General features: G+C 50.6%; 1 protein-coding gene across 3 annotated transcripts; it reads right to left on the bottom strand.

Moving 5' to 3' along the window:
- Positions 1-1,500: 1,500 nt before the first annotated feature.
- LOC136288140 (C-C motif chemokine 21a-like) lies at positions 1,501-5,073 on the bottom strand. 3 transcript variants are annotated; one of them, XM_066180952.1, is made up of 4 exons: positions 4,472-5,073; positions 3,809-3,929; positions 3,499-3,698; positions 1,501-3,188 (listed from the first exon to the last, which is right to left on the bottom strand). In XM_066180952.1, the coding sequence occupies exons 1-3, from the start codon at positions 4,536-4,538 to the stop codon at positions 3,518-3,520; spliced, it is 369 nt and encodes a 122-aa protein (XP_066037049.1). In that variant the 5' UTR covers positions 4,539-5,073; the 3' UTR covers positions 1,501-3,188; positions 3,499-3,517. The 3 variants fall into 3 exon arrangements, with proteins under 3 accessions (XP_066037049.1, XP_066037048.1, XP_066037050.1); XM_066180951.1 differs by having other exon boundaries at positions 3,503-3,698; positions 4,472-5,068; XM_066180953.1 differs by having other exon boundaries at positions 3,503-3,698; positions 4,424-4,475.
- Positions 5,074-27,570: the final 22,497 nt, after the last annotated feature.

Consider the following 27,570-nt stretch of genomic DNA (forward strand, 5'->3'; position numbering starts at 1 on the left):
ACTTTCTTGGCTGCATTCTGTTTTCTGTCTCGCCTGGCTGGTCTCTGCTCTCACTGAAGCCTTTCTGCTCCAGGGTGGCTGAGCTTTCCTAACTCTTTGCTTGGCTTGACACTGTTGTAACTTTCCTTCTTTCCCTGCAGACCAATTCTGTCTAGGTGGACTTTTATACAGATCTCGTCCACCTACTACGCCAGCACATACTTCATCAACACTGCCTTATCTTTGCACATAGCATCAGGTTTGCCCTGCCCAGGTGTGTGAATTCCTTCCTGCTGCACTGCCTTAGACTTCTTCTTCATATCTCTTGTCCCAGCTAGGGTCCATGGATTCAGCTTCTTTGTGAAGAAGGAATTTTGGTGCCTGCTGAGTGCTGCAGGTCACGGCTCATCACTTCCCGCAGGGAGTCTCCTCAGAGGTGTTTCCCTCGTGCCATCTTGCTGTAGCAGCACTGTGACCAGCTGATTCACACTTGCCTCAAGAGGCTTCCAGTAACCCTGCCACTTTGTTTGCCTGGAAAGAAGTATTCAGCAATAAATATGGAAGAGGAGTGCAAACACCTGTGCATGTGCAAGCATGTGAGGTTACATTTTTGCATCTGTGCCCATGCTCACCTGTGCCTTCCTGACCATGGAACAAACTCCAGTGCGCTTCCAGACCCTGTTTTTTGGGTAAATTTTAGGGCAAATGAGAATACCACCACTGGCATGTCTTTTTAACCTGTTTTCAGCCTAATGCCCTCCTCACATTTAAAGGGAAAAAGCCTTCCTGTGCAGTTTTCTTTCACAGCCACTGCAACACCAGGGCACATTTCACATCCTGACTTGCTCCTGCCACCTTGTCAGGCTTAGCTGTTTGTGGTTGCAGACGTACTTGCCTGGACTCATTTCTAGGGAATTTTTGTGACCATTTCACAATCCCCTGACATCACAACCGGCAGAAGCAGTTCAGAGGCAGGGCCACCGGGTGCAGTGTGTCCATTCAAACACAGGGCTGCCTCCAGCCCTCCTACTGCACACCCTCCTGACTCCTTGTGTGCAGATGTCACCCAGGCTCCCAGCAAAGCCCAGTCCACAGCAAAGCCTCATTAATAACCTGCTTTATTGCTGTTATCCCAAAGCAGCAAGGAGCACAGAGCCCCTGCTTTGAACAAGGAGTGTACATCCAGGATGGGCCAGAGTTAGAGGGACAGGCTCAGCCATGAGAGGTGCTGTGTCCAAACCAATGGTGTGCCCATGTTCACTGGCACCTCAGAACCCCTCACCGGGGACAGATGAGAACGAGGATGTCTCCACCTTGCTGGGCAACACAGCTACAAGAGAGAGGACTTGCACTGCTCCCCTCTGCCAGCAGGTTTCAGCCCAAGCACCCCAGGGACACATCACACAGGAGCACAGCAAAAGCCTGGACCTGGAGGATGATGGTGAGTGGGGCAGGAGAGCACCCCACCATTCAGCCCTTCCCACCCCACCAAAGCCCATCAAAACATCCAGAATGAGTGAGTTTGGTTATAAAGAATACATTTTATTGCCAACATCCTGTCCAAAAGCCAGTCTGGCAGACGGCCACATGTTCAGGGTGGAGGAGGCAGCAGCAAGGACACAGCTCAGCGCTTGTCCCTTGCTCAGGGCCAGTATCTTGGACTTCACAGTTACTTTACACAGCCTTAAAATGATAGACCTAAATGCCCTCTTAATAAAGCAGTTAAGCCAGATATGTATTTGGTAGAAACACTCAGCTACAAGCTTTACTCTAACAAACACACAGCCCATGCTGATACTGTTAAGCTCTGTAAATCCTATTATTGCATTTATATGGCTTAATAGACCTTTACTGACCAAAGTCCACATTCAAAATCTCTGCAAGCAGATAGCAGTACAGCTGTTTAATTTGCTTCTTCTCAGCATGCCAGGGAGAACAGATTGCAAGCACAGCAATATGCCATTTTCCACCCAGCCCTGTCCCAGGGGTCTGTCCCACCTCGACTTGCAGTCTCACCTAAAGTGGCTTAAATTTAGTGACTGCTTTCACTAAAGGTTTGGGATAGAGCTGCTCTCAAATGGCTGCAGGATGTCTACACTGAATTTTGCAAAATCTTCTATTCCCCCACCTTCACAGCCTCACACATGTTTTTCACCATGCGGGCTCTTCAGATTTGGTAAATAAAAGAGTTGCTGGTGCTTCCCCCCCAGAAAACCAAGCATGTGTCTTAATAGTGTCTGAATTCCTGACACAAGCAAACCAGGGGAAAGAAAAGGGTAAAGTTCCACTAAACCAAACAGTTTGTTCTGATTTCATTGCAATTTTGTAGCCAGAGGAGCTAAAAGGGTATAATTCCACTAAATTGAACAATTAGTTCTGATTTCCTGGAAATTTTGTAAAAAAAAAAAAAAAAAAAAAAAAAAAAAGAGGAAAAATCGTGGCTATCTTTATCCAAACTACAATGCAACAGTGCACTATAAAACCTGAAAGATAAGAACAGTCCGGACACAGAGCCACACTGTTACCACTGTTACCCCAAAACTCTCCATCTCAGCTGCTATTAATCAATCTGCAAAGAAGCACTCAGCAAGCAGCTACAGCAGAACCACAGGACTTGGGACCTGCCTAACTCCCTACAGCCTTGCAAGGCAAGAAGGAGCAAAAAGATGAGAGGAAAATAAAATGTAGCCATGGTTTATTTGATAGAAAAAATAAGAGAAATTTTTCAGAAAATCTATCCTGCAGCATAAAGACTACTTTGTGAAGCACAAGGAGATAGGAGTAAAGACTTGCAGGAAGACTGAGTGGAAGCACAGTTTTCAAATATAAATACAAATGTATAATATCCCCCAAAAAGTCATAGAAAAAGCGTCCATCCAATAGGCTAAATAACTCCCCTTCAGTGGGAAGCCTGTCCACTTCCCTCTAAGAGGCCATGGCTCAGCTCCCACGCTCAGGTCCCCACTTATTTGGCCGTGGGTCAAGTGAGGACCTGGGTGCCTGCTTTGCTGAGAGCACCCAGGCACTGCAGGTGCTGGGGGATCTCTGTGTCAGGCATAGCAGCAACAAAGAGGTTGTGGGGCAGAGGGAATCCTCCCCAGCCTGCCCCATCCCCGCCCTGGGACTGGCGGGTGGGTGGGTGTGTGGTTTGCGTATGTCCTTTGCCATTGCCGGGCCATAGGTCAGTCACCAGCGGGAAGGCATCCATCCTAACAAAGGCAAGGAGGAGGGGGTGAGATGGAGAGGGTCTCAGCAAGATCATCCACCCCAGCTGGGGGCCATTCCTTTGTGTGACCTGCCTTGCCCATCCCCACGCATTGCCTTATCCCAGCAGCTCCAGAAAAAAAATTAATTTCAAGGCAAGCACAAACCAGGAGAGAATTGTTCCCTAAGTGCCTCTGTGCTCCAGCCATGTCTGACAGCTCTCCCAGGCTTGGCACCAGAAGCTGAATGCCCACCCTCCCACACAGAAGGCTCTAGAATGGGGTGCAGCACCCTCACTCTACTGATCCTCCTCACCTACCTCTTCAGGCCTGACTTAGACCCGCTGCCGCCTCTGCTTCTTGGGTCTGCTCCTGGGACGCTGGGTCTGCCCCTTGATCTTATTCTTGTTCTTGTTCTTGTCTTCCTTGCCCTTCTTGTCCAGGTGCTTCATCAACTTCTTGACAGTGTCATCATCGGGAGAGGCACAGATATTCCTGTTCCTCTTGGTGGTGAACCTGGGGGAGCAGCAGAAAGATTTTTCTGGGGGGGAGCAGCAGGAGGACAGGGGAGGGTTTGTCTGAAGCCAAATTATTCCAAGTGGTCCAGGCCACCACAGGGTACTCACACAATAGCCTCAAGAACACATCCTGTCTTGGGTCCCTGGAGGCGGTAGGATGTCACCACACTATAGGGGATGGTTTTCTGGCTGTGGTTCAGGCAGCAATCTGAGGCCGAGCTTCCAATGCCTGTGAGCAAGGAAGGGATGTGGGATTTAGGATCTTCAGTGAGTCAGGACACCTTCAGCACAGAATGCTACCTAACAGCACAGGATTTGTTTGGTGTCATGGGTTGGGGTGATCCTGGGCAGCCCGTGGGGCTGGAAGTTCCCAACCCCAGTGCCCAGCTCTCAACCCCAGACCCCTGGGTCAGACCTGGCCGCAGGAATACGAGACACCACATCTGAGAGTGGTGGAGGGGAAACTGAGGCAGAGATGAGCTCCTTGAAAAGGGATTGAACCTCGTTCTCCTCCTGCTCTTTTCAGCTTGGAGTGCTGCTGCCCCACCAGCTACATGCTCACAGACCCACTCCCAAGTCAAGCAAGCACTGCAAGCCAGTGCCACAGGCACACACACACAGACACACAGAGCCCTACACACAGCTGCAAACCCCACGCGCCAGTGCACTCCAAACACCACCCTCACCACCTGGCACCCAGTACCCTACTGAGTACCCACACACCTTGCCCCATCCCAGTAGGAGCAGGCAGGAGGGCTCCTCACGCCTCACCTTGAGCCTGGGTGATGAGGAGGGCGGCAGTCAGCAGCAGCAGGAGCAGGAAGGGGCGGAGAGCCATGGTGCTGCCACTCGTGCTGAGCAGGGCAAGGCTTGAGAGCAGGACAAGGCTTGCGAGCAGAACACACACTGCTGCCCCGCTCTGAGGCTGCTCCTATTTATCTCTGAATTCCTTGCTTTCGTTTTCGGACAGCCTGGCAGGCAGCCCACCAGCCGGCCAAGGGCTGGGTGATGCAGAAGTGGGGGGTGGGGGATTCCTGTAAGCTGCAAGCCTCCCTTTACAGACACGTCCTGTCTTGTTTCCAGCTGCCCATCACAGCATGGGGTGCCAGGTGGGGCACATGCTGGAGATACAGCTCCCATCACAGCTAGATGAGTTTGTGGGCTCCAATTTCCTATACAGTCTCACAACCTGCCACTACCTGCTCTCAGAGGGTCGGGTGTTTATTCCCATGAAAGGGATCCCGGAAGGTGGCCAAGCCTTCAAAGAAACCTAGGAGTCAACCTGTTTTGCTCCCCCACTTTGTGACTTGCTTCCAAGCCAAACCACCAACAAAAATAATTGGTGAGAAGTGGCTCAGGGTGAGCCCACACCCCTTTCCCTTGAGCCCCTATCCAGGTCTGGCTGCTGTGGGGATGACCCCAGCTGAACAGAGTTGAATACAGCTGTAGGGCTGGGATGTGGGAGGGCCAGACTGCAGTGGGGCTGGGGAAAACAGCACAGCCCACCACATTTTGGTGCTGATATCAAATTGTGGGGAGCTGAGGGTGAGTGGAGACCTTGACTAGCTGAAGCAATGTGCTGACAAGGATGTGAAAACCCACAGCAGCATGACATAACCCTGTGCAGCTGGACACAGCAGGACAGATGGGGACTATGTAGAAGTGGACCAAGAGAGCTGAACAGGACCCCACAGGAAATTCCTGTGGTGACAAAAGCCATTCAAAGAGATGGCCTTTCTTACCAGCCCAAGCCCTGAGCAGCTAACATGACACCAGTCCTGCTGTGGGGAAAGGACAGTCAGACTATTTCAGGTAATTGCAGGAGCATGGTCTGGAAGAGACCAAGGATGGTGGTTTCACAACTTCTTTGGGCAACCTGTTCCAGTGCTTGATACATCCCACAGTTGAAAACATTTCCCCCACCGTTTAATTCGAATTTCCTGTGATGCGTCCGGTGTCGCTGCCTCTCACTCTGCTCCAGAGCCCCTCTGAGAAGAGATGATGTCTCAGCATCACTCCAGCCCCTCTGGACAACCCCCACCAGCAAGAAGTCCCCCGTGCCATTGTTCACCACCCACTGCTAACAGCCCCTCTTCACTCACCCTGAGCTCCAGCTCCTTGGAGCTGGATAGCTCCGGACAGCTCCGGTCCCAGTGCTCATGCCAGCTGTGCTATTGGAGCCCTAATGGAATGGGCAGCCCTCATGGGGTCTAACCAATTATAGTGGGGGCCAAACCCCTTGGAGGACTCTGCTGCCTGAGACCTGGGTTGTAACACCAGGACTTTCCACCAGTTCTGGATAATGACCCTGATAAATAGTCATCACGGACAAGGAGTAACCCAGGAGAAGACCAAAGTCCCAGCTGCTGCAGAAAGCAGAGTTCTGTAAGGTGCCCACACTCCTGCTCCCCTCAGTAGGGAGAAGGCAATGCTGGAGTCATGGATCACCAATAACTGCCATGCAGTCCTCTCTTGAGCCAGAAGACCATCATTCCTCTGGGACTGCCTGAGGCAGTGTGCCAGGGCTGCACTCCTGGGGCTTCCTCCATCACTCATGCATGGAGATCCCATTCAGTGATCAGCACAGTTAGGGGAAGACAGCTCCCCACACACTTATGCAACACAGAGGCTGCTGTGGAGTCAGGCAGCAGAGCCTGGGGCAAGCAGCAGGCATGGGACACCTGCAGTAGCAGGCTGTGTGCAGGTGCATCTCCGCAGCTACTTGGCAGTATGGGGAATGAGTCCCTGGAGGCATCCTGTGTGCTGTCACCCATCCCCCTAATCCCAAAGTATTGGTGGCATCAGGACAGGGCTGAAAAAGGAGAGCCATGCTGGTACTTAGTGCCTTTACAGCCCTTACTTGTGCAACCTCCCCAGAAGGCAATGCCTGGGTGCTCCCAAAGGAGCCCAGGAGAGCTCTTCAGACCCACACAGCACCCGGATTCCTTCCTTACTCAGTCTTTGTCCTACTATGGCAGCAAGCTCCTGGAAAGTCCCTGGCTCTCTGAGTGTTTTGAAGACACCACAGCAGCAACCTCTGGCCAGAGGCCAGCCCCAAACACGGTCTGAAGCTGCTGCATATGGTCAGGGCATGTGTTTCCCTTCCCAAAGACATCAGTCTTTGGCAGTTCCCTGTTGCTGTGACTTGCACCTCTAACAAAGCATCTGGATGAGCAGACTCCCACTCTTTCCAGGGAAGGTGGTTGGAGAGGTCCCTGGAGGGAAAGGCATTTGCAGACACATCTGCATGCTTGAGCTGCAGGGTCCCTTGGAATTCAGTCTGGGGGTCTGTGCCCTGTCTCCCCTTCTGCCTCCCTTCCCTCAGAGCATCCCCTTTCACTCCTTTCTCTTGATGTGCCTAACTCTGTCACCTGCTCCCTCAGCCCAAGGAGAAAGAACGGAACTTCTGGCAATAGGGGATGAGTAAGCATCCCTGTTTGCAGGGATGAACAAATTTCAGGATACAGAGGAACTGACAGCAGGGAGTGGAGACAAGGCTTTTTAGGGGTCTCAAACAGCAGCAGCCTCTAGCAGCTGGCCAGGCACAATTTCTTGCACATAACCCATTCCTCACTGACCTAGGCTCCTGCAGTCACCACCTTTTCCCATGACTCACAGGTCAGGATGGAAGCAGACAGAGGGAGGGATACACAGCCAGGCAGGATGCCCTCTGAGGTGTCTCAGCTATGGGGAATACCTCTCTGACTACAGGGCCTGTGTCTGACACTGTACAGAGCCATTGCAACAAGGCTTTGCACAATGATGCCTCCAGCTACCCCCATGCTCAGGCAGCCATCTCTAGCCCTTCGCATCCCTGCGGTGAAGGAACCTCCACAGTGCATGAAGATGGGAGGGTATCCTAGGCAGAGACACAGTGCACAGAAACAGTGGGACATAAAAAAGGTCACTTCACTGCCTTGCTCGTGATCCTTTCTCAGGCAGTAAAACCACCATGGCAGCTTGTAGGGGCTTTCTCAAGCCTCCATCCCAAATGCTTCCCAAGTTTGCACCCTGCACCAGAGCACCAGAGCTTCAGGGCCTGGAGTTCATTTGTGGATTACTTCCCTGGTTTCTAGCATCACAGTTTCCTAGCATCTCAACACATATTGCCAGGAGACCCATTCTCCTGAGCACTCAGCCCTCTGCTCATCCATGCCTGGGCTTGACCAGCAGCCCTGCAGATGCCTCCAGCTCTGTCCAATTTAACCAGACTGCAGGGTCTGCTTCCCAGGCAGCTCAGGGCTGGGAACAGAGGTTCCTCAAACTAAAGACATCAAGAGGGGCCAACCAATCGGACTGGGAATTTCCTAATCCTTGTGGATGCTGCCTCCAAGTTAAAGTCACTGCTGACAGGAACAGGGTCGAACAGCTCAGTTCAATCCACTGACCAGCAAATTCCTTCCTGCAGAGGTCCCGATTCCCAGGACCCAGCACAGAGGTAGTTTGAAAAGCCTTGCATGGAAAACCCCCGTGTCTGGGAAAGGGAGCAGGCTGCCAGGCACAAGGTATAGAAATGTCAAACGGTGACACATCCCTTGGGACACGGGAAAGAATTGCTGGGAGCCAGCGGCACACGAGGCGGGCAGGCTGCCTGCTGGATGCTGCACCATCCCCGGCCTTCAGTGAGGCCAGTGGGAAGAGCAGGATAAGCACAACATGCTGAGAAGGGCAAGGAAACAGCTCCTCAGAAGTGCACGGGTGCTGAAACCAGCTGGGCTGGGAGAGGGTCTTCAGCCTTGAAAAGTTTGCCCCACACACGTTTTTCATTTTTCGTTTCCACAGAGGGAAACTTGATTTCCCAGCCTGCTGTGAGTTAACCCTTTGGTTGCTAGCATGACTGCAGAGTGGCTCAGATTTAAGGCAGGACACTGAAAATGTTCAGGGGCTAAGTGAACAGGATGAGAGGGACCTGAGCAGATCCTGCACCCTGCACCAGTGCACGCTTCCCACAGTATCCTCTGCAGGATGTGCAGTGATGCACACAGTACTTGCTCAGACCCAAAATCAAGGGACTGGGCAAGTTTTGTGTCCCCATGGAAAATACATGGTCAGCATTTATCAGTTCTCAGCCCCCCCCAATAGAGGCATATGGGATCCTTTGGACTGTGGCTGTTGTGAGTGTGCACTATGCCACCAGAAAATATAGGGGAGATGGCTCAGAGCCTGTCCCTCTGTGGCATCTGGAGACCTCCATGGGGTGGCCAAGAGTTGTGTTGGAAAGGGGACGAGGCAAAGAGTGGGAGACACTTCAAGGAGGAGAGATTGTGACTGTGCACTTGTTTGCCCAATCCTCCAAAAACAGTGTTCCTCTCAGTTAGTCCTCATCCCTTCCACCAACCACAGGTTCAACCCTCTCTCTTCCATTAATATGGGAAGTACCTCAATACTCCATGCTGAAATCCCATGGGTCCTCATACGGAAGCATAAAACTCAGTGGAAACTACTGGCACCAACCCAGACTTCACTGAAAGTGGAGATGTAATGAGTCCTAAATCCTCTCACAGCAAAGCGAGCAGCAGATCCTGAAGCAGGGCATGGCATGTGCCAGCCAAGATGCAGCTCTGGGCACTGGAAGATGGGTGGGTTGGACATACACTGTCTACGATAGGGTGCAGAGATGTGTGCACTTCATGCAAAGGCATCACTCTGGCATGTGAATTCACAGAGACTTGAGGAGCTGCTGGGAAAAAAAGCTGTCTGAGTGTTTTTGGACAGGAAACTGCTCCTTCTCTCTTGGGATGTCGGACTTTGACACCAGGCAGAGCCTTGCTGCAGACACCCAGAAGCCCGCTCTGCCCCACACTTCTGGCACAAGCTCACCTCCCTGGGAGCTTGAACCAGAGGAAACAGCAGCTGACACATTCACTGAGTTCATCAGTGGGGTTGGCTGGGGGCCACGTGTGGGGAGACAGAGGAATTAAAGAAAGCCAAAGGGAATTAAAGCAAAACATCAAGAAGGCTCTGGAGATTTTGCAGAAGATATTACAGCAAGCTATAAACTAGGAACTAGATATGCTTCAGCCAAGACTGGAAAACACCAGAGAAGGGCTCTGCTCCTTGTGGTGGCTCAGTCAGACACCCCAGAAAAGGAAGCAGCTGCCAAATGCCCAGGCAGCAGAAGAAAAGGCAAACAGGAGAGAGAAAGCAAAGAGAAAGGAGATGAAGCCCCACAGTGGGAAGAGGCGTCAGGCACCAACCCCAGGCAGAGACCCACCCTGTTGCTTGCCCATTACATGGGCTATGAGCATCAGGACTTGGCATCAAAGAGCACCAGTGCCAGGAGGGCACACAATTAGTCGTTGGCCAAGTTGTTCCCAGCAGCATGCAAAGAAAGGAAACAGCTGCTGGAAGAGAGGGAAATGGATAAGGGGGCTCTGGGAGCTCAGCTATGCAGGGGACAATTATCTTCCTGCAGGGATATAGTTAAAAGATAAGAAAAAGTTACATACTCCAAGCTTAATTATAACTGGCCATGAACAGTGATTCAGAGCAGTAGGGCAGAACAACAGAGCCTTCAGAACAGCTGGCTCCACCACAAGGCCAGTGCTAGAAGACATGAGGAGTGACTTGAGGGTCATTTTGACACCAGCCAAACATGATTTATGGAGAGGGGACACCCTGCACCACCCAGGAGACCTGTATGATGCAAAGCAACCTCCTCCCAGGCACACACAGAGCAGGGACTGACCCAGGCACACCAAGGACCTGGGGAATGAGGACTGGCAATGTGACCTGGCCATCATCAAACGGGTGTGTCCAACAGGATGCAGAGGACACATGCCTAAACATAGAAAAAACATTGTCTGGAGCTGGGACACTGCTCCAGATGCTGCAGCCAGCCAGCACCTGTGGTTCAGTGGGTGGCTGCAGGCAGTGTGTGAGGGGCCGGGAATTGTGTGAGGGGCTGGAAATTCCCTTTGAGGATGGGGATCAAGCATCTGTTTACAGCAAGGGAAGGAAGAGCTGCAGGCCCAAAAGCTGTGACACCTTCTGGCAGCAGCCACTTGCCAAGGGCCCTCAGATCCTGCAATGGCAGTTCCAGAAAAGTCACCCAGACAGTTTGAGAGATTCTCTTTGATGGTCTGGCTCAGGCCAGACGGTATCAGGTCAAAGGGCAGACATACCATCATACCAACTGATGGGCTGCATCCCAGTCCCTTGGCAGCAGAGCAGACCATGCCTGCTGCAGAGAGCTGGAGGGGCTCACGGCTGCCAAACTGAGAATAAGTGCAGGCCATGTTCTATGTCCTCCAGAACTGGCTGACTGTGGTCACAGTCAAAAACGGGAAATTCCCCACCAAGAAAAGCATGAGGGCTGCAGCCCCAATTTCCAGCTGTGCACGACTCTGCTCAAAGACTGAAGATCCCTGTGATAGTTGCATTGTAAATCCCACATGGTGCCCCAACAGCAATAAAGGGGTTTGTGAGACCAGTTGGTATGGTTAGCATTTATCAGTAGACAGGGAGAGCATCCTCAGGACAGGTTGCCCAGAAAAAGTTGTGGATACCCCATCCCTGGCAGTGTTCTAGGCCAGGCTGGATGAGGCTCTGAGCAACCTGGTCTAGTGAAAGGTGTTCCTGCCCATGTCAAAGGGGTTGGAATGAGATGATCCTAAGGGTCTTTTCCAACCCAAATTATTTTGTGATTGTATAATTCTATGCTGCTCTCTCCATTGCCTGCAGCTACCTCCCATGGAACAGCAGACTACTTACACAAATACCACAGCCCCTGAAGACCCTCAGAACACTGTTCTGGCAGATGTGGCCTATACCATTCCCTTTGGGTTTCTCTCCACTCTGTAGGGAGATGAGGCCAGATTGAAATTTCCCCATGGGTTTTCAGACACAAAAACTGTTCTGCTTGTTCCCATCTCTTCCTGCTCTTAGGTTCAAGATTGAGTTGGGCAGAGCATGTCGCACCAACAACTGAGGACAGGGGGAATGGCTTCAATTGGAAAGAGAGTAGGTTTAGCTAAGACACTAGAAAAAAACATATTTACTGTGAGGGTGGTGAAGTACTGACACAGGTTGCCTAGAGAAGTTGTGAATGCCTCATCCTTGGAGGTGTTCAAGGCCAGCTTGCATGGGGTCTGAGCAGCCTGGTCTAGTGGAAGTGGAAGGCCCGTGGCAAGGAGTATGGAACAAGATGTCTTTAAGTTCCCCTTCTGTCTTGGTTTGGGAAGACAGGTATCTGCCAGGTAAAATTACAATCAGAGGCTCTTTGGCAAAGATTTGGGAAATAGGAATAGCAGTTCTTTACTAGTATGTATTACAAAGCAAACAAACACACAAAAAAAAAAAACCCACCAAAAAACTACAGCATTAATAACAAACGAAAACAGTACCAAGAACCTTGAGGGCTTTTGTTTCACAAAACCCAGGGCAGTTTGGTTTCGGTGTACCTGCAGGATCCTCAGAGCACCAAGCTGAAACAGTGGAAAAGTCCCGTGCTGGTAGCTGGGATGGCAGGGTGTCCCGGCAGGCAGGGGCAGGATGTCCCGGCAGCGCAGGGGGTGCAGGGTCACACGGTAGCAAGAGGAGCAGTGCCGAAGAAGCCGAAGGCGAGGCAGGGCCTGGACCAGCTCCCGCGGGTGACAGAGAAAACTCAGGATTCCGGCCAAACCGGTGATAGTAGATTTCCCAGAACTGGATCCCTTTGGCCACAGTGAAAACTCTTCCCGCCAGCCACAGCCGTTCTCTTTCTCCCCGAAGGCCGGAAAAAAGAAAAGCACGCAGCTGCCTCAAGCTCTGTCTTTTACCTGCATTATCTCCCCCTTCCAACTTTGTCCACCTCTTTGTTTTGGTTAAGTACTCTCAAGTATCCAACACTTGGTCTCCTTGATAACTTATGGGGAAAAAATTCTTTAGAGAAAGAAGGAACAAACCTAACCCCCAACACCTTCCAACCCAAGCCATTCTGTGATTCTATGAACTCAAGCAGCGGCCTCACCCTCCCATCACAGCCTTGGGGTAACACAGCCTTAACTTAAAATAGGCTGATGAGCTGTTGTGGGTTAACCCCAGTAAGCAGCTAAACATATGGCTCACTCACTCCCTGCCAAGTGGAGAGGAGGAGAGAACCAGAAGGGTAAAAGTCAGAAAACTCATGGCTTGAGATAAAAGAAGATTTAATAGGTAAAGCAAAAGCTGCATGCACAAGAAAAACAATATAAGGAAATAATTCACTTCATCCCATCAGGAGGCAGGTGTTTACCACTTCCAGGAAAGTGTTCATCATGCTGATGAAGTAAATATTTCATCACGTGTAGTGACTGTTTGGAAAGACAAATGCTGTAGCTCTGAAAAGCCTCCCTTCCACTTTCTTTGCCCCACTTTTTATTGCTGACCACAATACCATTGGTATGGGGTACACCTCTGATCTGTTTGGGTCAGTTGTCACAGCTGTGTCCACTCCCCACTCCTCATGCACTCCCAAATTACAAGAAAGGCATTGAGACTATGCAAACACTGTTCAGCAATAACAAAAACATCCCTCTGTTATCAACACTGGTTTTGACCACAAATGTAAAACACAGCACCATATGAGTTATTATGAAGGAAATTTACTCTTTCCTGGACAAATCCATTACTATCTTCACCTCTTATTTGATATCATTTAGGTTATGTTCACATCCCAAAACAGCCAATACCTCCTCATTAAACTGTCTTCTCTCCCTTTTCCCATTCTTTGATTTATAAACATTGAATGTATAGGCATTGACTCTTAGTCTATTGGCCATCCCTGTAAAACATCTACAAAATTACCATTGAATTCACTTACTCTGCGACTTTGGGCTCCATCTGTTATGGTGGTCATGGGGGCAGGAGAGGAAATGTGTTGGAGTTACTGGGCACCAAAGCCAGCTCAGATGGGGTCACTGCTGCTCTTGCACTGCTTCTTGTGAGGTTTGTTCTCCACTAGCTCAGAGCGTTCCTGACCCAGAAATTCTCACAACATGCATCTCAGATCCCAGCTTACCACAATGCAAGGTGACAATTTCCACTCCTGGTCTCTCAGGTTGTAACACTGTGATGAACCCCTCCCCTTGCCCATGCTCTGCTGTAGACTCATCCATGGGCCACAATCCCTTCAGGGGAGAGCCTACTGTGACGTGCAGATATTTATGGCCCCAGAGGCTTAGAGGTGTTCCAGCATGACCTTATCCATGGCCTCAGGGACTTCACTGAGCACCTGCTGGAACAGGGACTTACCCATGGCCACAGACACCTTGGGGTGCACCACATCCACACTCCAGGGACTCCATCTACTTTTCTAGGAGTTCACACTGGAGTAACAGTCTGCCCAGTGCAGCAGCACAGGAACAGCAGTGATGCCTGGGCCATCTGCTTGCTCAGGCCCATTGGCATGGATGTTCCCAGAATGTTCCCAGGCACAGCACAGGAAGGTGACAAGCTGCACAGCACTGCAGCAAATTGCTAAAGCAAAAAGCAGCCACTGAGAAGCACTAAGGTCCAGTATACATGTATCTATCTAGATATAGATATAGATATAGATATAGATATAGATATAGATATAGATATAGATAAAGATATAGATATAGATAAAGATATAGATATACAGATCCAGTATATATACGATACTCTAGTATCTGGCAAGCAAGCCCCATGTCAAGCACAGGAGCTCTACCCACTGATAGCTGAATAACAATACAGATATAAATTCAGTCGAACACATTCCAATTGAATCTGTCATCATCTCAAACACTTTGAGCACCACACTGGGTGCCAAAAAGGCCCTTATCCCAGACAAAACCAGTATATGTGCCATAAGCTTTCCATTCCATGGTCAGTACTTCATACTCCAACTATGCCCATGATGCTGTGGAAGCCTCAGATAAGCATAAACTGCAAGAGTCAACCTTCTTCTGCCACTGAGGTCAAGATACAAGAGTCAGGGAGATTTAATTTGATAGACATGAAAGATGGAAGCAACAATTTGGTTTAGCTGACCACAGGCCAGGAGCTATCATCAACATGATCAATCAAGTTTATTCCTCTGGTGTAAGCACAGCCCAGAGAGCCCTGCTGTCCATCAGTATGTCCAGTATCAATCACTTCAGTGGCCAAAATAACCTGTACTTACAAAATGTGTGTCTGCCACAAACACTGGGGAATTACAAACAGGGCATTGGAGCTGATGTGCCCTTCTGCACACGAGCATCGGGGGAACTGCTGACCTTGCCCAGCTTTGGAGTCAACCTTTCAGGAAAAAAAGGGATAAGGCATTGAAAAAAGGATGAGGAGAGACACACCTAATGATGGGATGACATCCAGAAGAACCTAGACAAGCTCTAGAAGTGGACCCATGGGAACATCATGAGGTTTAGCAAGGCCAAATGCTGTTGCTGCACCTGGGCAGGGACAACACCCAGTATCAGCACAGGCTGGGCATGAACAGAGCAGCCAGAGCAGCCCTGCCCAGGAGGACTTGGGGGTGCTGGTGGGTGAGAGGCTGGACATGCCCCGGCCATGGCACTCACAGCCCAGAGAACCAAACGTGTCCTGGGCTGCATCCAGAGCCCCGTGGGCAGCAGGGGAGGGAGGGGATTCTGCCCCTCTGCTCTGCTCTGCTCTGCTCTGCTCTGCTCTGCTCTGCTCTGGTGATACCCACCTGGAGCTCTGCATCCAGCTTTGGGGTCCCAGCATGGGAAGGACAGGGAGCTGCTGGAGTCCAGAGGAGTCCACCAAGATGATCAGAGGGATGGAGCACCTCTCCTATGAGGAAAGAGCTGGGATTATTCAGCCTAGAAAAGAGAGGGCTCCAAAGAATTGTGGCCTTTCCATACCTGAAGAGGGCCTACAAGGAAGCTGGAGAGAGACAATTTACAAGGGCATGTAGTGACAGAACAAGGGAGAATGGCTTCAAACTGGAAGAGTGTTTAGATTAGATATTAAGAAGAGGTTTTGGTTAGATAATAGGAAGAGTGTGGTGAGGCACTGGCACAGGTTGCTCAGAGAAGATGGGGATGTCCCATCCCTGGCAGTGTTCAAGGCCAGGTTGGATGGGGCTCTGAGAAACTTGGTCTAGTGGAAGATGTCCCTGCCTGTGGGGGAGGGCATTTGGTGTGAGATGATCCTTAAGGTCCCTTCCAATCCAAACCATTCTGTGATTCTGTGCTGCTGGCTCTAATACAAGCAAGAAGCTCTGTTTATGGCACTGGGGAAGCTTTAATAGATGTCTCTACAGGGTAGGAGACTGGTGTGCTGCTTTCACAGGCAGCCAAACACATAGTGTCCCACCAGATTTGTCCCACGACAATATTCATCAAGCCCATTTGCCATCTCGAAGTTGCAGGGCCAGGCCAGAGAGCTGTAAGCAGTTCTCCCTCACTCTGTTTGGCCATGGCAAACAGTCTGTTCCCCACAGTAACTGTGATGATGAGCTCTCTCACAGGTACAACACCCAGTTTCTGTCACCTACACTCCACAGAAGAAGAAATATCAGGTACAACTTCCACCTAGAATATAACAAGGAAATCCTACAATGGGCAGCTAGGACTCACAGCTTCCCCAGGGAAGGAGAACTGGTATTATTTGTGGAGATGGGAGAATATTTCCAAATCCCCAGATGGGCCGAAGTACTTCAGTTGGTGCCATCAGGTCAGAGCTCAGGATGAACTTGACCCAAATGTCCACTGTACCCCTGTGCTCCCAAATTATGAGCAACTTCTCACTCCACAGGACAAAATTGCCCTGGAAAGAGGATCTTACCTGGAAAAGTAAGGAAGCTGGCCTCTCTTCTGAAGAAGAGGCCAAATCTTTCCTCTCTAAACTGGAAAGATGAAAAAGACATCTGCTTTGGCCTATCTGGTAATTCCCACAGCCCAGAGCTGCTCTGTCCTGATGGACTGGTGCGTTCTGTCTCCGTCCTTGTCATGTGTCCAGAGCCCTGGCAGGCAGACACTGTCAGGAGGTCACCCAGCTTCTGGCCCTACAATTCTTCCCTTGCTGTAAACAGCCACTCGCATGATCCCCAGCCCCAAAGGGAATTTCCATCCCCTTGCACTGCTCCTGGACCTTCACACATTGCCAGCAGCCACCCACCAAATTCCAAGGCTCAGCCACTGGCTGGCTCAGTGTTTTCCCTTTGGGCTGATGGGTCCTCTTTCTTCTGGCTCCTCTTAGCAAACAGTTCAGCGTGACACACACAGGACCTTTTGCCCTTTGCTGAGGGTGATGGAGGCAGTGAGGTGATCTCAACACTTCCAGGGCTATTGTGGCATGTTCCCCCGGGACAGAGGGACATCCCTGGGACATTCCAAGCTGGTCTGTCTCTGGTGGCCCAGCTGATGGGTGTCTCTGAACAAGCTCAAGGGGCCCCGCACTCTCCACTGAAGGCCCAACTCCATATCTTAGGAACAGAGGTTCCGTTCCTGCCTCCCCCTATGGGCCTTGCCCCGACACCTTGGTTGCAGAGCAGATCCTACAAGTTGCAGGAGTCTGGAGGAGCTCAAGGTTGCCAAGATGAGATTCAGACCAGATTATGCCCCACGTATCCCACCAGCAACTGATTGTGGTTGTAATCAGGATGGGAATTTTGTACTCCTAGAAAGATCACAAGGGCCATGGCCCTAATTCCCATCTGCGCAGGGCTCTGCTCCAGTGCTGAAGGTCTCTGTGAGACTGGCCAGCATTGCAAAACAGCCTCCCTGGAGGGAGAGCGGGAAGATGTACAAACTAGCAGCAGAGGACTCTGTGCCAGTGCAGTGTCGAAAGCTTTGGGAGTGTTCCTGCTCTCTCTGAATTCACCCTGTGCTCCCACCTCTGGTAGCAGGACTGCCAAGGGGTCTGCAAGCCCAGAGCCCATTCCCCTTCTGAGCTGCGTGACAGCTGCCCAGAGTAAGGACATTTACTCTAAAATCCTGGGAAACCAAATTTGTCCACATTCCTCACTGCACAATGTAGCCTTCATGATCAATGTATCCCTTCATGATACAACTGCCAAAGCTTTGGGGCCAAAGATGGAAACTCATTGGAGAGAAAATCGTTGGAGAGAAAATCCAGAGCAGAGGAGGCAAGGAGAAGAGTTCAGAACATCTGCTGCTGCTGTTTCTGGATAGGCATGGACAGAAGGCATGGTTATCCTTGATGCTGGCAGTGCTGTGGGATTTAGAGCTCCAGATGAGGAGCTTCAAACCCCACAGAGACATGAACAGCACCCACCCCCCCACCCCCACCCCTCCAATTCATCTCATGCCTCCAGAAACAGGAAATGGCCCCACATGCTTTTTTGACAGCAGAATTTCCTTTGGAGCACTACCTGTATTTCCCCTTCCAAACAGCAGGACCCCAGCACCCAGCAGCGCCACATCTCCCCTTGCTAGAGGGGTGACAGCATTCAGGAGAAGGAAATGAGGATGCAATCCTCAGCACAGCCACTCCCCAGTCTGACAGGATACCCTGAACACACCAGGCATGTGAGACTCCCTCCCCGCTGCTGCAGAAGGTGTGTGACCACTCCAGCTGCCTCACCCCATGCCAGGACAGCATCAGCACACGTAAAGATCAGTCAGATTTGAGAACCAGAATCTGAAGCACAAATTCAAAGGTGCTTGAAAGCACACAAACATTTCACTCTCAAAAGAGGGAGGCTGGTACAGAGAGACAACCTCACACCTCTGCCTGTCTCCAGCTTCTCTATAAAGTAAACTCTGTTCAGGGAGCCCCAACGGGACCCCAACATGCCACCATCAGCCCCACAACACTAATCCAATCTCCTCGCAGTCTCTCTTTAAGTGCCTTTTCACCTTCCATCCTCATGATGTTAGCTTTTCACTGCCTGGGATAATAGATCATCTTGGAAACTAATGAAATTTCCAATTGCCCACATATCACAGGGAACTAAAAAATTAAGCATTTCTTAGGGATAATGAGCCAGGGTGGAGTGTCCAGCTGAGATCGCACACAGCCGCTTTGGCAAGAGCTCTTCAAAGATAAGGGTAATGCTCTAAACATCCAAGCAGCTCTTGGAGGTCAAGTTGTTCTCCCTTCCCACTTGATATTATCTGCCTTGGGATCTGCTGGGTCACACAGAGACTTCCAGAAAAAAATCTGTCTTGTTTAAATGTTTTGATTTCCAGAGACATCCTGCAGCTTGGGTGAGTGCTGGGGACTAAAGTGCCTCACCAGACACGTGCACCATCTTTCTTATCACCCCTGTACCCCTGTCAAATACAGGCACAACATTTCCTTCTAAATCTTCTGGAAATTCCCGCTGTCCTGAGACTTGGCTGATGCCTGTCCTCATCATGTTTAGCTGAAACAGACATTTTATATATGCTAAAGAAAGGGATGTGGAACGTTAGAAGCGCTTCTCTCAGATGAGTGCAGCCTGTCTCTGAGATTGTACCTGCAAATCTCCCTTTAAGGGCCTCCCTGAAACATTGCGCTGGGTTGATCCACCTCCACCACAGTCCCTGGACTGTGAGACACTCCAGAGTGCTGGCCTCAGGCTTGCCAAGAAGACATGGCTGCAGAAGGCTACAGCTGGTGGACCTGCAGCCCAGGCCCACCCCAAGCCCACTGGGGAATCAGCAGATTCCGTTTTGGGTCTCCATGAAGGCAGCAACACCTCCTGCTCCAAAGCTATCACAGTGGTCTGTGACCTGCACTGTGCAAGGCTAAGACTGAGGAACTCACTGGTCTCCTCCAGCTTTAAATACCAACCCATTTAAGCAGAAGCCCAGACAAACAAGAAACAAGGGAAGATGTGGTACCCACACCTTCTTCTGTCCTCACTTCCCAGCCAGGGCTCTCTTGCCCCTCCATGGATGCCAGAGCATCTGCTGGGCACACACACCACCTGCTCCCTTCTCCCACTCCAAGAATGCCCCCATAAAGAGCTGTCCTTCCTGTCCCGCGGCACCAAACTTTACGCTGCAATTTCTGGGAAGCTTTGGATCTCACATATGTTTGTCCCAGTTCCCCGGCTTGCCAGCTGCCCAGCTGTTCCTTTCCATGTGAGCTAATCACAGAGATTAAGGCAAAGACCCAGCCTGGAAGGTTTATGAACATTTCCAGCCTGTTTCTGCAAGCAGCTTTTGCAGTCACGCTCGGGCACAAAAGCGCAGGGGCTAATAAACACTGTGGCATCTGTGAAGGGAATTCCCAGGAAGGCCTTGGTGCTAACAAAGGCAAGTTAGCCACCAGCTTGGGGGCACTGAAAACCGTAGGGTTTTGCCAGGAACATGCCTTTCATAGGGGAAGAAAAGGGAGACAGCAAGGCTGGGGGAAAGGTGCCCAGAGCTGTCAGAAAGGATTCAAGTCCATAACACATCTCACCAGAAGCCTGGGCACCAGTGTCCCATGTCCCCCCAGGAACTCTGCCTAGCTGTCCCCTCCATCCTCCCAAGCACATTAACACACTCACCCCTCAGGGAGAGGGCAGCCCACCATCCTCCAGGGCTCCATGGAGCTGAGCAGCCAGTTCGGGGCAGAGCAGACCCTCTATCACAGTCCTGCCAGCCGGATTCCCCTGTCCTTGTGCTGCCTTGTGCCTGGAGGCAGTAGATGCTGCCTGGAGTTTTCATTATTCAATTGACTCCGGATTTTGCAGCCTTCAAACCCTTGTGGCCCACAGACCGTAAGCCAACACGACAGAGAAACCACCCTGCATTTATCCAGCTGTGTGCTGAGGCTTCTGCAGCTTCCCCTCAAGTCAAAGCCTCTGTCCGTGTCAAAGGAAACAGGCTGTCCTCTCTCCACTCACAAGCTTGAGGGTTTGCTCTGGATCCCCAGACCATCTGTATGTTTGCCACTGCATAAAGCAAGCAGCTTGCAGCTGGCCTCGCTGCCATTGCACAGAGAAAGAAGGGAGTGCAGCCATCTGGGGTTCCTGGTGGACTGCAGTGTAGGATGAACAGCAGAGAAACATCACCCCTGAGTCCTGAGGAATGGACACGAGGGTGAGCTGGGGACGAAAGAGAAAATTGGTGCTCCCCATAAGAGGGGATTGTGGCCAAAATGTTTTGCCCCAGCATGGTGCAGAAGGCCCCCAGTATTGCTGTTTTTGGAGTGAGGGAGACATTTCTTTGGGCAGTTTGCCTGTAAGAGTATGACAGTGGGATAAAATGCACTGTCCTGATGCCCATGTGCTTTGGGGACACAGAGTAGCTGATGTGCTGGCACCAGAGCAGGACCAGAGCTCACAGCCCATTTCCTGACAGTGCAGGGACCCGAACAAGCCTGACAAGCTCCAGGCATGTTGCATTGGGAGGTATGTCCTTCTCTCCTTCCTCTCCCTGCCACCAGCCCCCTCACTCTCCCCAAGGCCAGCACAGCACAAGGCTGGGGGAATTTATATTTGGCCTTGATTGCAGCCATGCCAGGACCTCCCCTGCCTGCCCGTGGGTAGCTCTGAAGGCCAGCAACAGGCAGTGCTTGTGCTGTTGCCACACACAAAGCTCAGGCTAAGCACAGCCAGATTTTGGCAGGGCACAAGGTGACCAGAGATCTCGATGACCCAGATGCAAGGACCCTGAGTGCCCCATCTGCGGTGTCTCAGATACAGAAGATCCCATCCGCTCCTCAGCTGGTCCAGCTGTTCCCAGTGTGATGTCTTCCAGGCATGAGAACCCAAAGTTTTGCCGGTAACACAAACAGAACAACTTGGACTCAAAACCTGGTCAGTTCAACCAGAAACATAGCTCAGATTTAGAGGGAAGATTTTGAGACAAACAGCTTAATTAATTAAACTGAGGAACACAATCAGAGGAAAAAACATTAAAAGTACTTGCTATTGTTTTTCTATTTTTCTTATTTTCTTTGTTTTTTTTTCCTTAAATAAGAATGTTCCTGAAAGCCATATGGGTGAAAGTTGAAAAACATGGGTTTTCCAGTCAGGAAAGCTGCCAGAGGAACACTTAGGACCCCAAAATGGTCAGGGGACACTGGGAATCCACTGCACTGATGAATGCCTTCTCCTTGAGTCATGGCAAGATAAACAACAGTTTCTTGCTAGTTGGGAGGACAAAATCATCCCAGAGAATCACAGGGACATGATCAGATAGAGTAGGTTTTTGGGTTACTAACTGTCCATGGATGAGGGGCGAGCAAGAATAAAAGTAGACAGAGGAGAGCTCACAGGCATTACTTCCCAACTTTGTGACCTTTGTGACTCATGGGAAGCAATAAACTGCAGTAGCCTTTTTGTTTGTCCCTTATCCCCACTGGTTTCTCCAGAGCTGCAGCCCCTGATCGCTCAGGCAAAAAAACAGGGATCACCTGGAGCTTCAGAAGATTCTCTTGCACTTGGTTCCTCCTGTTTCATTACTGCAGAGTGACAGTGTTGTCCTGAAGGGATGCTCAGGGTGCAGTGGCACCACTGTAATATCCCTGCATGTGCTGGCAAATTGTCTGTCTGCTCTGTTGCAGGCCTCTGAGCCAGGCCAGCTAGTGCCAAACTACGTGCATGCAGGTGAGCAGAGCCAGGGACCATCCTCAAGGAATGGGGGAATGCAGCCACTCCATCCAAGGATGAGAGAACTTGGCCCAAGGCTCTCCCTGCCAGCTGGCTACGGTGCCTGGTGGCTTTGTTGTGCATATTTAATCACCTCAGCCAGACACGGCAGTTTCTTCATTAATCACTGATGAGCACGGGTCCCACCAGATGCTGAGACAGCCCAGACATCTTCCTTGTCCTGAGCACCCTACCATTCCCTGATTTACAGCCTCCTTCCTCTGAGGCGTAGGCGTAACCTCATGCCCTGCTCCATTCCTGATGCAGACATCAGCATCCCACTGCTTTTTCCCCTAGAAGGTAGTTCTGGCTGCCAGCACCAGAGCGAGTCAGTTCCCAGTCCTGCTCAGGACCCCAAGCCCCACATCACTCTTGGAGCCTTGTCCCACAGCCCTCTGCATGAGGCTAAAGCATTTGCAAATGCTTTCCAAGCAGCTCCATTAATTCCCCCTCTCCCACCACTTTTGGAGCTGGCAGAAGAGCACGTTGGACAAGTCCAAATCCAGACGGATATGATAGAAATTGGCTTTATTTCTTATCCAGCTTGTCTGACTCCTTATGCTGCTTGGTCCTGCTTTTCTCCACCAGCTCCATGAGTCTTCTGCTCCAAGCAGGTCCTTGCCAAGGTCAATTCACCTCCAGTATCAGACCAGGCACCAGAGACTGGCGGTAGAGCAGGCCTGAGGTAGAGCAGGCTGTCCTCCCGCCAAGTGTCCAGCTTTCCCCTACCCCTCCTCAGGCTTGCTTTGCCCAAGACCACTTCCTGTTGCTGATCTCCCCAGTCTCCTTCCTACACTTTCACGGACTGACAAATCCACCTCAGGAACTTGCAGACCAAAAAAGTTCTCAAATCCAACCTTCCATACAAAACAAGGGCAGCAGTGGGATCAGAGAATCAGAGAATCACTTTGGTTGTACCAGGTTGTGCAGTATGCCCACCTGCATCCTGACATCATCTAAGGCTGGAGATCCTTCCAGTTCTCCAGGCCCCTCTTCAAGTGTGCGACTGTGCCCATGGGAGTAATTTTCCCGCTCTACAAGTTAGATCACTCTCTCTCATGGTCCCCACTGTGCACCTCCATTAAATGCTTGGCTCCATCTTCTCCATAATTCACCCACAGATGTTGGGGAGCTGATCTTGGGTCTTTACCAAACCATCCCATCTCACAGGAGGACAAGCCCAGCTCTTCAGCTTCTCCTTTAAGGCAGGAGCTCCAGCCCAAGCCATTTTAGTGGCTTCTGCTGAACTCATTCCGTTTATCAATGTTTCTTCTGTACTGAGGGGGCTGAAACCTTAACACATTACCCAGATGTGGTATAATGAGAGGTCAGCAAAGGAGAGAAATCACTTTCTGAGATCAGCACAAAAGAACTGAGCCCTTCTGCCTTTTAGCAGCTCAGTGCGGTTGCCAAAACTATTGCTCTGGCAGCCTCAAAATGATCATCAACTTCTGTGTGTTCAAAGAACCTGTGAGTGATGCCCAGCACAGCTTCAGCCCCATGTTTCTGTGTTGTCTCAAACTTCACAGGACAAAGCAGTGGAGGAGGTCTTTTGCAGACAACAGATTCAGAAAAGAACCAGGTTTCCTGATGGATCAGTCTATGAGAATGAAGCAGCGGCAGGCTACATTCTTCTCAGTCTCAAAAAGCCTTGAGCCTGAGGAAGCCATCTGATGAGCTTCTCACAGCCCCAGGTCTCACTGGTGGCTGTGTAGATGCCCAGTCTTTGCAATGTTTTAGCTTCTTGCTTGTCTCCTTGCGCCTGCAGATTTAATCTACAATTGTTTTATATTCATTTCCTGTCATGCTGAATGTCATCAGGCCCGGGGCTGCTCCTGGAGGAATACCCTGGCAGGTGTCAGTTCCTCACAGATGGCTACTGGTGCCTACTGTCCCAAGGCACCTCCTGCTTCTCCCAAGGTCAGGGCAACCTGACATCTCCAAACTCTCACAGGGACTCCCAACTCCACTGCATTTTCTAGGGTATCTGGAATACCTTTCATAGCACAGGAAATGACCAGAAATGGCTGTGAAAAGCTGTGTAATTAACAAAATAAGTTAGAAGTTATTCTGGAGACCTGTTTTGTGAGGCAGGTTGGCAAGAAGCAGCAACTAAGCACCATTAGGATGTTTTCTCCATAGGGGACAATTCTGCAGACTCATGGTCGAACCTCCAAAGGGCTACAGAAAAGAGAAGCCCCATTAAAATCTATGCACACCAAGAAGAAGGGCTGTCTCCCAGCAGCAAGACACAGAGTGTCCCCATGTTGAGGGAGAAGCGATCTCTCTTCCACAAGATGGATCTTCTCATCACAAGAATAGAGGAGGCAAAAGTGAAGAGCTAGACAAAGGGGGGCCCTTCCCATGGGATGTGCTCCTATTACCCTTTAAAACTTCATGTGAGAATTGCACTGCCTTTGCTTTACTCCGCTTGTGCTTTTCCCAGAAAGAGGAAGCAGCCAGTCTTCTTTCAGGATGCTTGAAGTAAGAGTAGTGTCATCTCTGTCATCTCTGTGGGCCTAACTCACATGAAGGATGTTCTGTGCTTTGGGAATGTGGATGCCTGAGCAGAGAAATACCCAGCAGAGGTCTGTCAGCCCCAGCACCTCCTGGGAGCACCAGGGAAATTCCAGTTGTTAAAGAAATGAAGACAATTGCAGCTAAGATCCCTTGGCCCATTTTACAGGGCTCTTGGGTACAATTTATGCAGGCAGCCACTTTTGAAATATTTGCCCTTGGTGTATGTCTTCTTCCCCAATATTGCCTGATAAACTGGAAAATATTTCACAGCCCTCCTTACTTTTTCCCAAACACTGAGTACAGACATTGCTTTCCTTTCTGCATCTTGAATAACAGCATTTTCTTTCTTTTGGGAAATAGATTTAAACAATGAGGATGTGTTTTTGCAGTACCTCCTCATAATCATCATTGCTGTGGTCAGCCATGCTTATTTCCCAGAAGCATTCACAGTTTTATACTTCTCAACTTCCCTTGCATCTGCTCATGCCAACCAGTTCCTTTCTGGCAGGTGCTGCCCATTTTGTTGCTGAGCACACCAACTCATCCATGCCCCAACAGAGTCATGACTCACAACCACAGTTCCAGTCCCTCCAGTCCAGTGCCACACACACTGTACAGGCTCAGAGGGCTTTGCACCTATGCAGAGATCCCAGGGAGCAGGGTCTGCAGGGGCTTCTCTCCCTGGGTCAGGTCTATGTTGCTCAGGCTCTCAGAAGGGTGAGGCTCAGCTGTGCTCCACAGGAGTGGCCAAGCTGGAAGAAGGAGCAGGACAAATTTTGGAGTAGTAAGGGCAGAAGTGCCTGGTGCCCCAGGCCGAGGCAGCAGCCCCACTGCAGCCAGGGAAGCACTGCCATGATAGTCACCGGGCACTGGATGGGCAAGGGATGCAGCACAGGGCATGAGTCAGCCTTGCAGAGATGATGACGTGTGACCTGCTCTGGCTTAGCCAGGCACTTCGGACATGGGGGCGAGTCACCACCTGCAGGAGTTTGGGCAGCAGCCAATGCAAACTCTCCATGAACCACTGCATTGCTCCAGAAAGGTTCACAGCTTCATCTCCAGACTTTTTCTTGCTCTGTGCTTGCTGCTTGTCTCCTGGCTCAGCTGCAGATTTGAGAGGACAACAGGCACAGCAGCATGAGGCTGGCTCCTGTCCTCACCTGTGCATGAGCATGATGTGGTAGGATTGGTCTGATGGTCATGTTCCTTGGGAGGGATCAAAGCTGGTCCTGCTGCAGGTTCTGCTGCCTTCCAGACTGCACTGAGAGAGGCTGGGAGGACCAGAGACAAACCAGGAGACCCTAGGCAACTTTCCCACCATCCAGGAGGATGTATCTCACACACAGTGTTCCCCAGTGATAGTCACAGATCTTCAAGCTTCACTGCCTGACTTGCAGCCCCAGATCTCTCAGTCCTGAAGGGCTTGTGGGCAATCAGGACTTGCAGGCAACTGGCTATGCCTGGAGAGCCCAGCCAGCATCCTCGTGTCACTCCCAGCAAGCTGGGAGGGGAGAGTCCAAGTCGTGGGCACTCACAGAAAGGCCATCAGCCTTCTTTGGCAGGATCAAAGCTGATCCTCTTGCCAGTTCTGCTACCAGTCCTGCTGCTTTATTGGCCAGGCTGGGAAGAGCTGGGGGAGCCCATGGACAAAATGAGAGTGCACAGGGATTCTTCCCAGTGCCAAGGCATATCCCATCTGGGCAAAGGAAGCTCTCACAGACAATACGCCCCAGCAATGGTTCCTGGCTGTCACATGCAAAGCAGGCAGGGGTCTTGCCTCCCCACAACCTCATAGAAGTAGTAGCCCCCCCCACTCCACAAACTGTGGCAGGGAACCTGCCAGCCATAGCAGATGGCACCTCTTCCCTTGCTAATGAGCCAGCAGGATTTAATCCCGACCTCCCATTAGCACTCATTAGAGTGTCACTTGGCCATTCTTGTGTGTCTATCACATATCTGTGGCTTCAGCTTCAAGATGTTAATTTAGAGCCACCTCTGGGGTGGCCATCATCCTCCCAGCCACCCTCAGAAGGTTGCTGCCTCACTGTGCCCCAAACCCTGCCTTAAGTGGGTCTTAAGGAGAGGCAGGAACAGATCAGTGCACTGACTGCACCCATGGAACAGATGGATAGATATGGTCTTAACCTGCAGACCAGCTCTGGACTCAGGGTTTTCCCATGGTGTCCCCTCCCTCTCTGAAATCCCACAGGCCCACTGAGGGCACAGAGTCTCGGGAATATGCAGCCAGACCTACCACAGCTTGTTAGAGGACAGAAGTAGGTTAGTTTCTGCCACGCATAGAAATGATGTGATGCATATTCATCAGTTACAGTTGTGTGGAGATTACAACAGTCTCATAAATTGCAGGTTTAGGGATCGTCAGCTGCACTCCATGACTTTTTCAGGGCTTCCTCCTTTAAAAAAGAGATGGAAATTGGAGTCATCTCATGAAAAACAAAGGTCAGAGATTTAAGTGACATCTTAGAAAAATACTGTTTATTGTACATGTTTTGCATCCCTCAGGTGAACAATTCAATGATCAAAAGCATCATCTTATATTTAAAATTATATTTAACAGCTATAACCACTGTCAATACATTTTTATTCTCAAAAATCAATTTACTGAACTATTCACAGATATGATGGAAACAAACTGAATTTGAAGCCCTGCGTCAAAGGATCGATGCTAAGCAGGTCACTGCATCTGTTTACAAAGGAAAATATTCTTTCACGCAGCTGCCTTTGAGCATAGTAAAGCCCAGGGAGCTTAAAAGCTTTGAAAAGTGGAGCGGATTTGGGGACTGATGCTCTGCAATCACCCATGAAGGCACGAGCTTGGGGCAAAGCTGCCCCAGGGCATCCATTGCTGCCC

The sequence above is a fragment of the Chamaea fasciata genome, unplaced genomic scaffold (assembly GCF_029207755.1).
Source record: "Chamaea fasciata isolate MVZ Bird 193981 ecotype frontalis unplaced genomic scaffold, bChaFas1.0.hap1 SCAF_4, whole genome shotgun sequence".
NCBI classification, from domain to species: domain Eukaryota; kingdom Metazoa; phylum Chordata; class Aves; order Passeriformes; family Sylviidae; genus Chamaea; species Chamaea fasciata.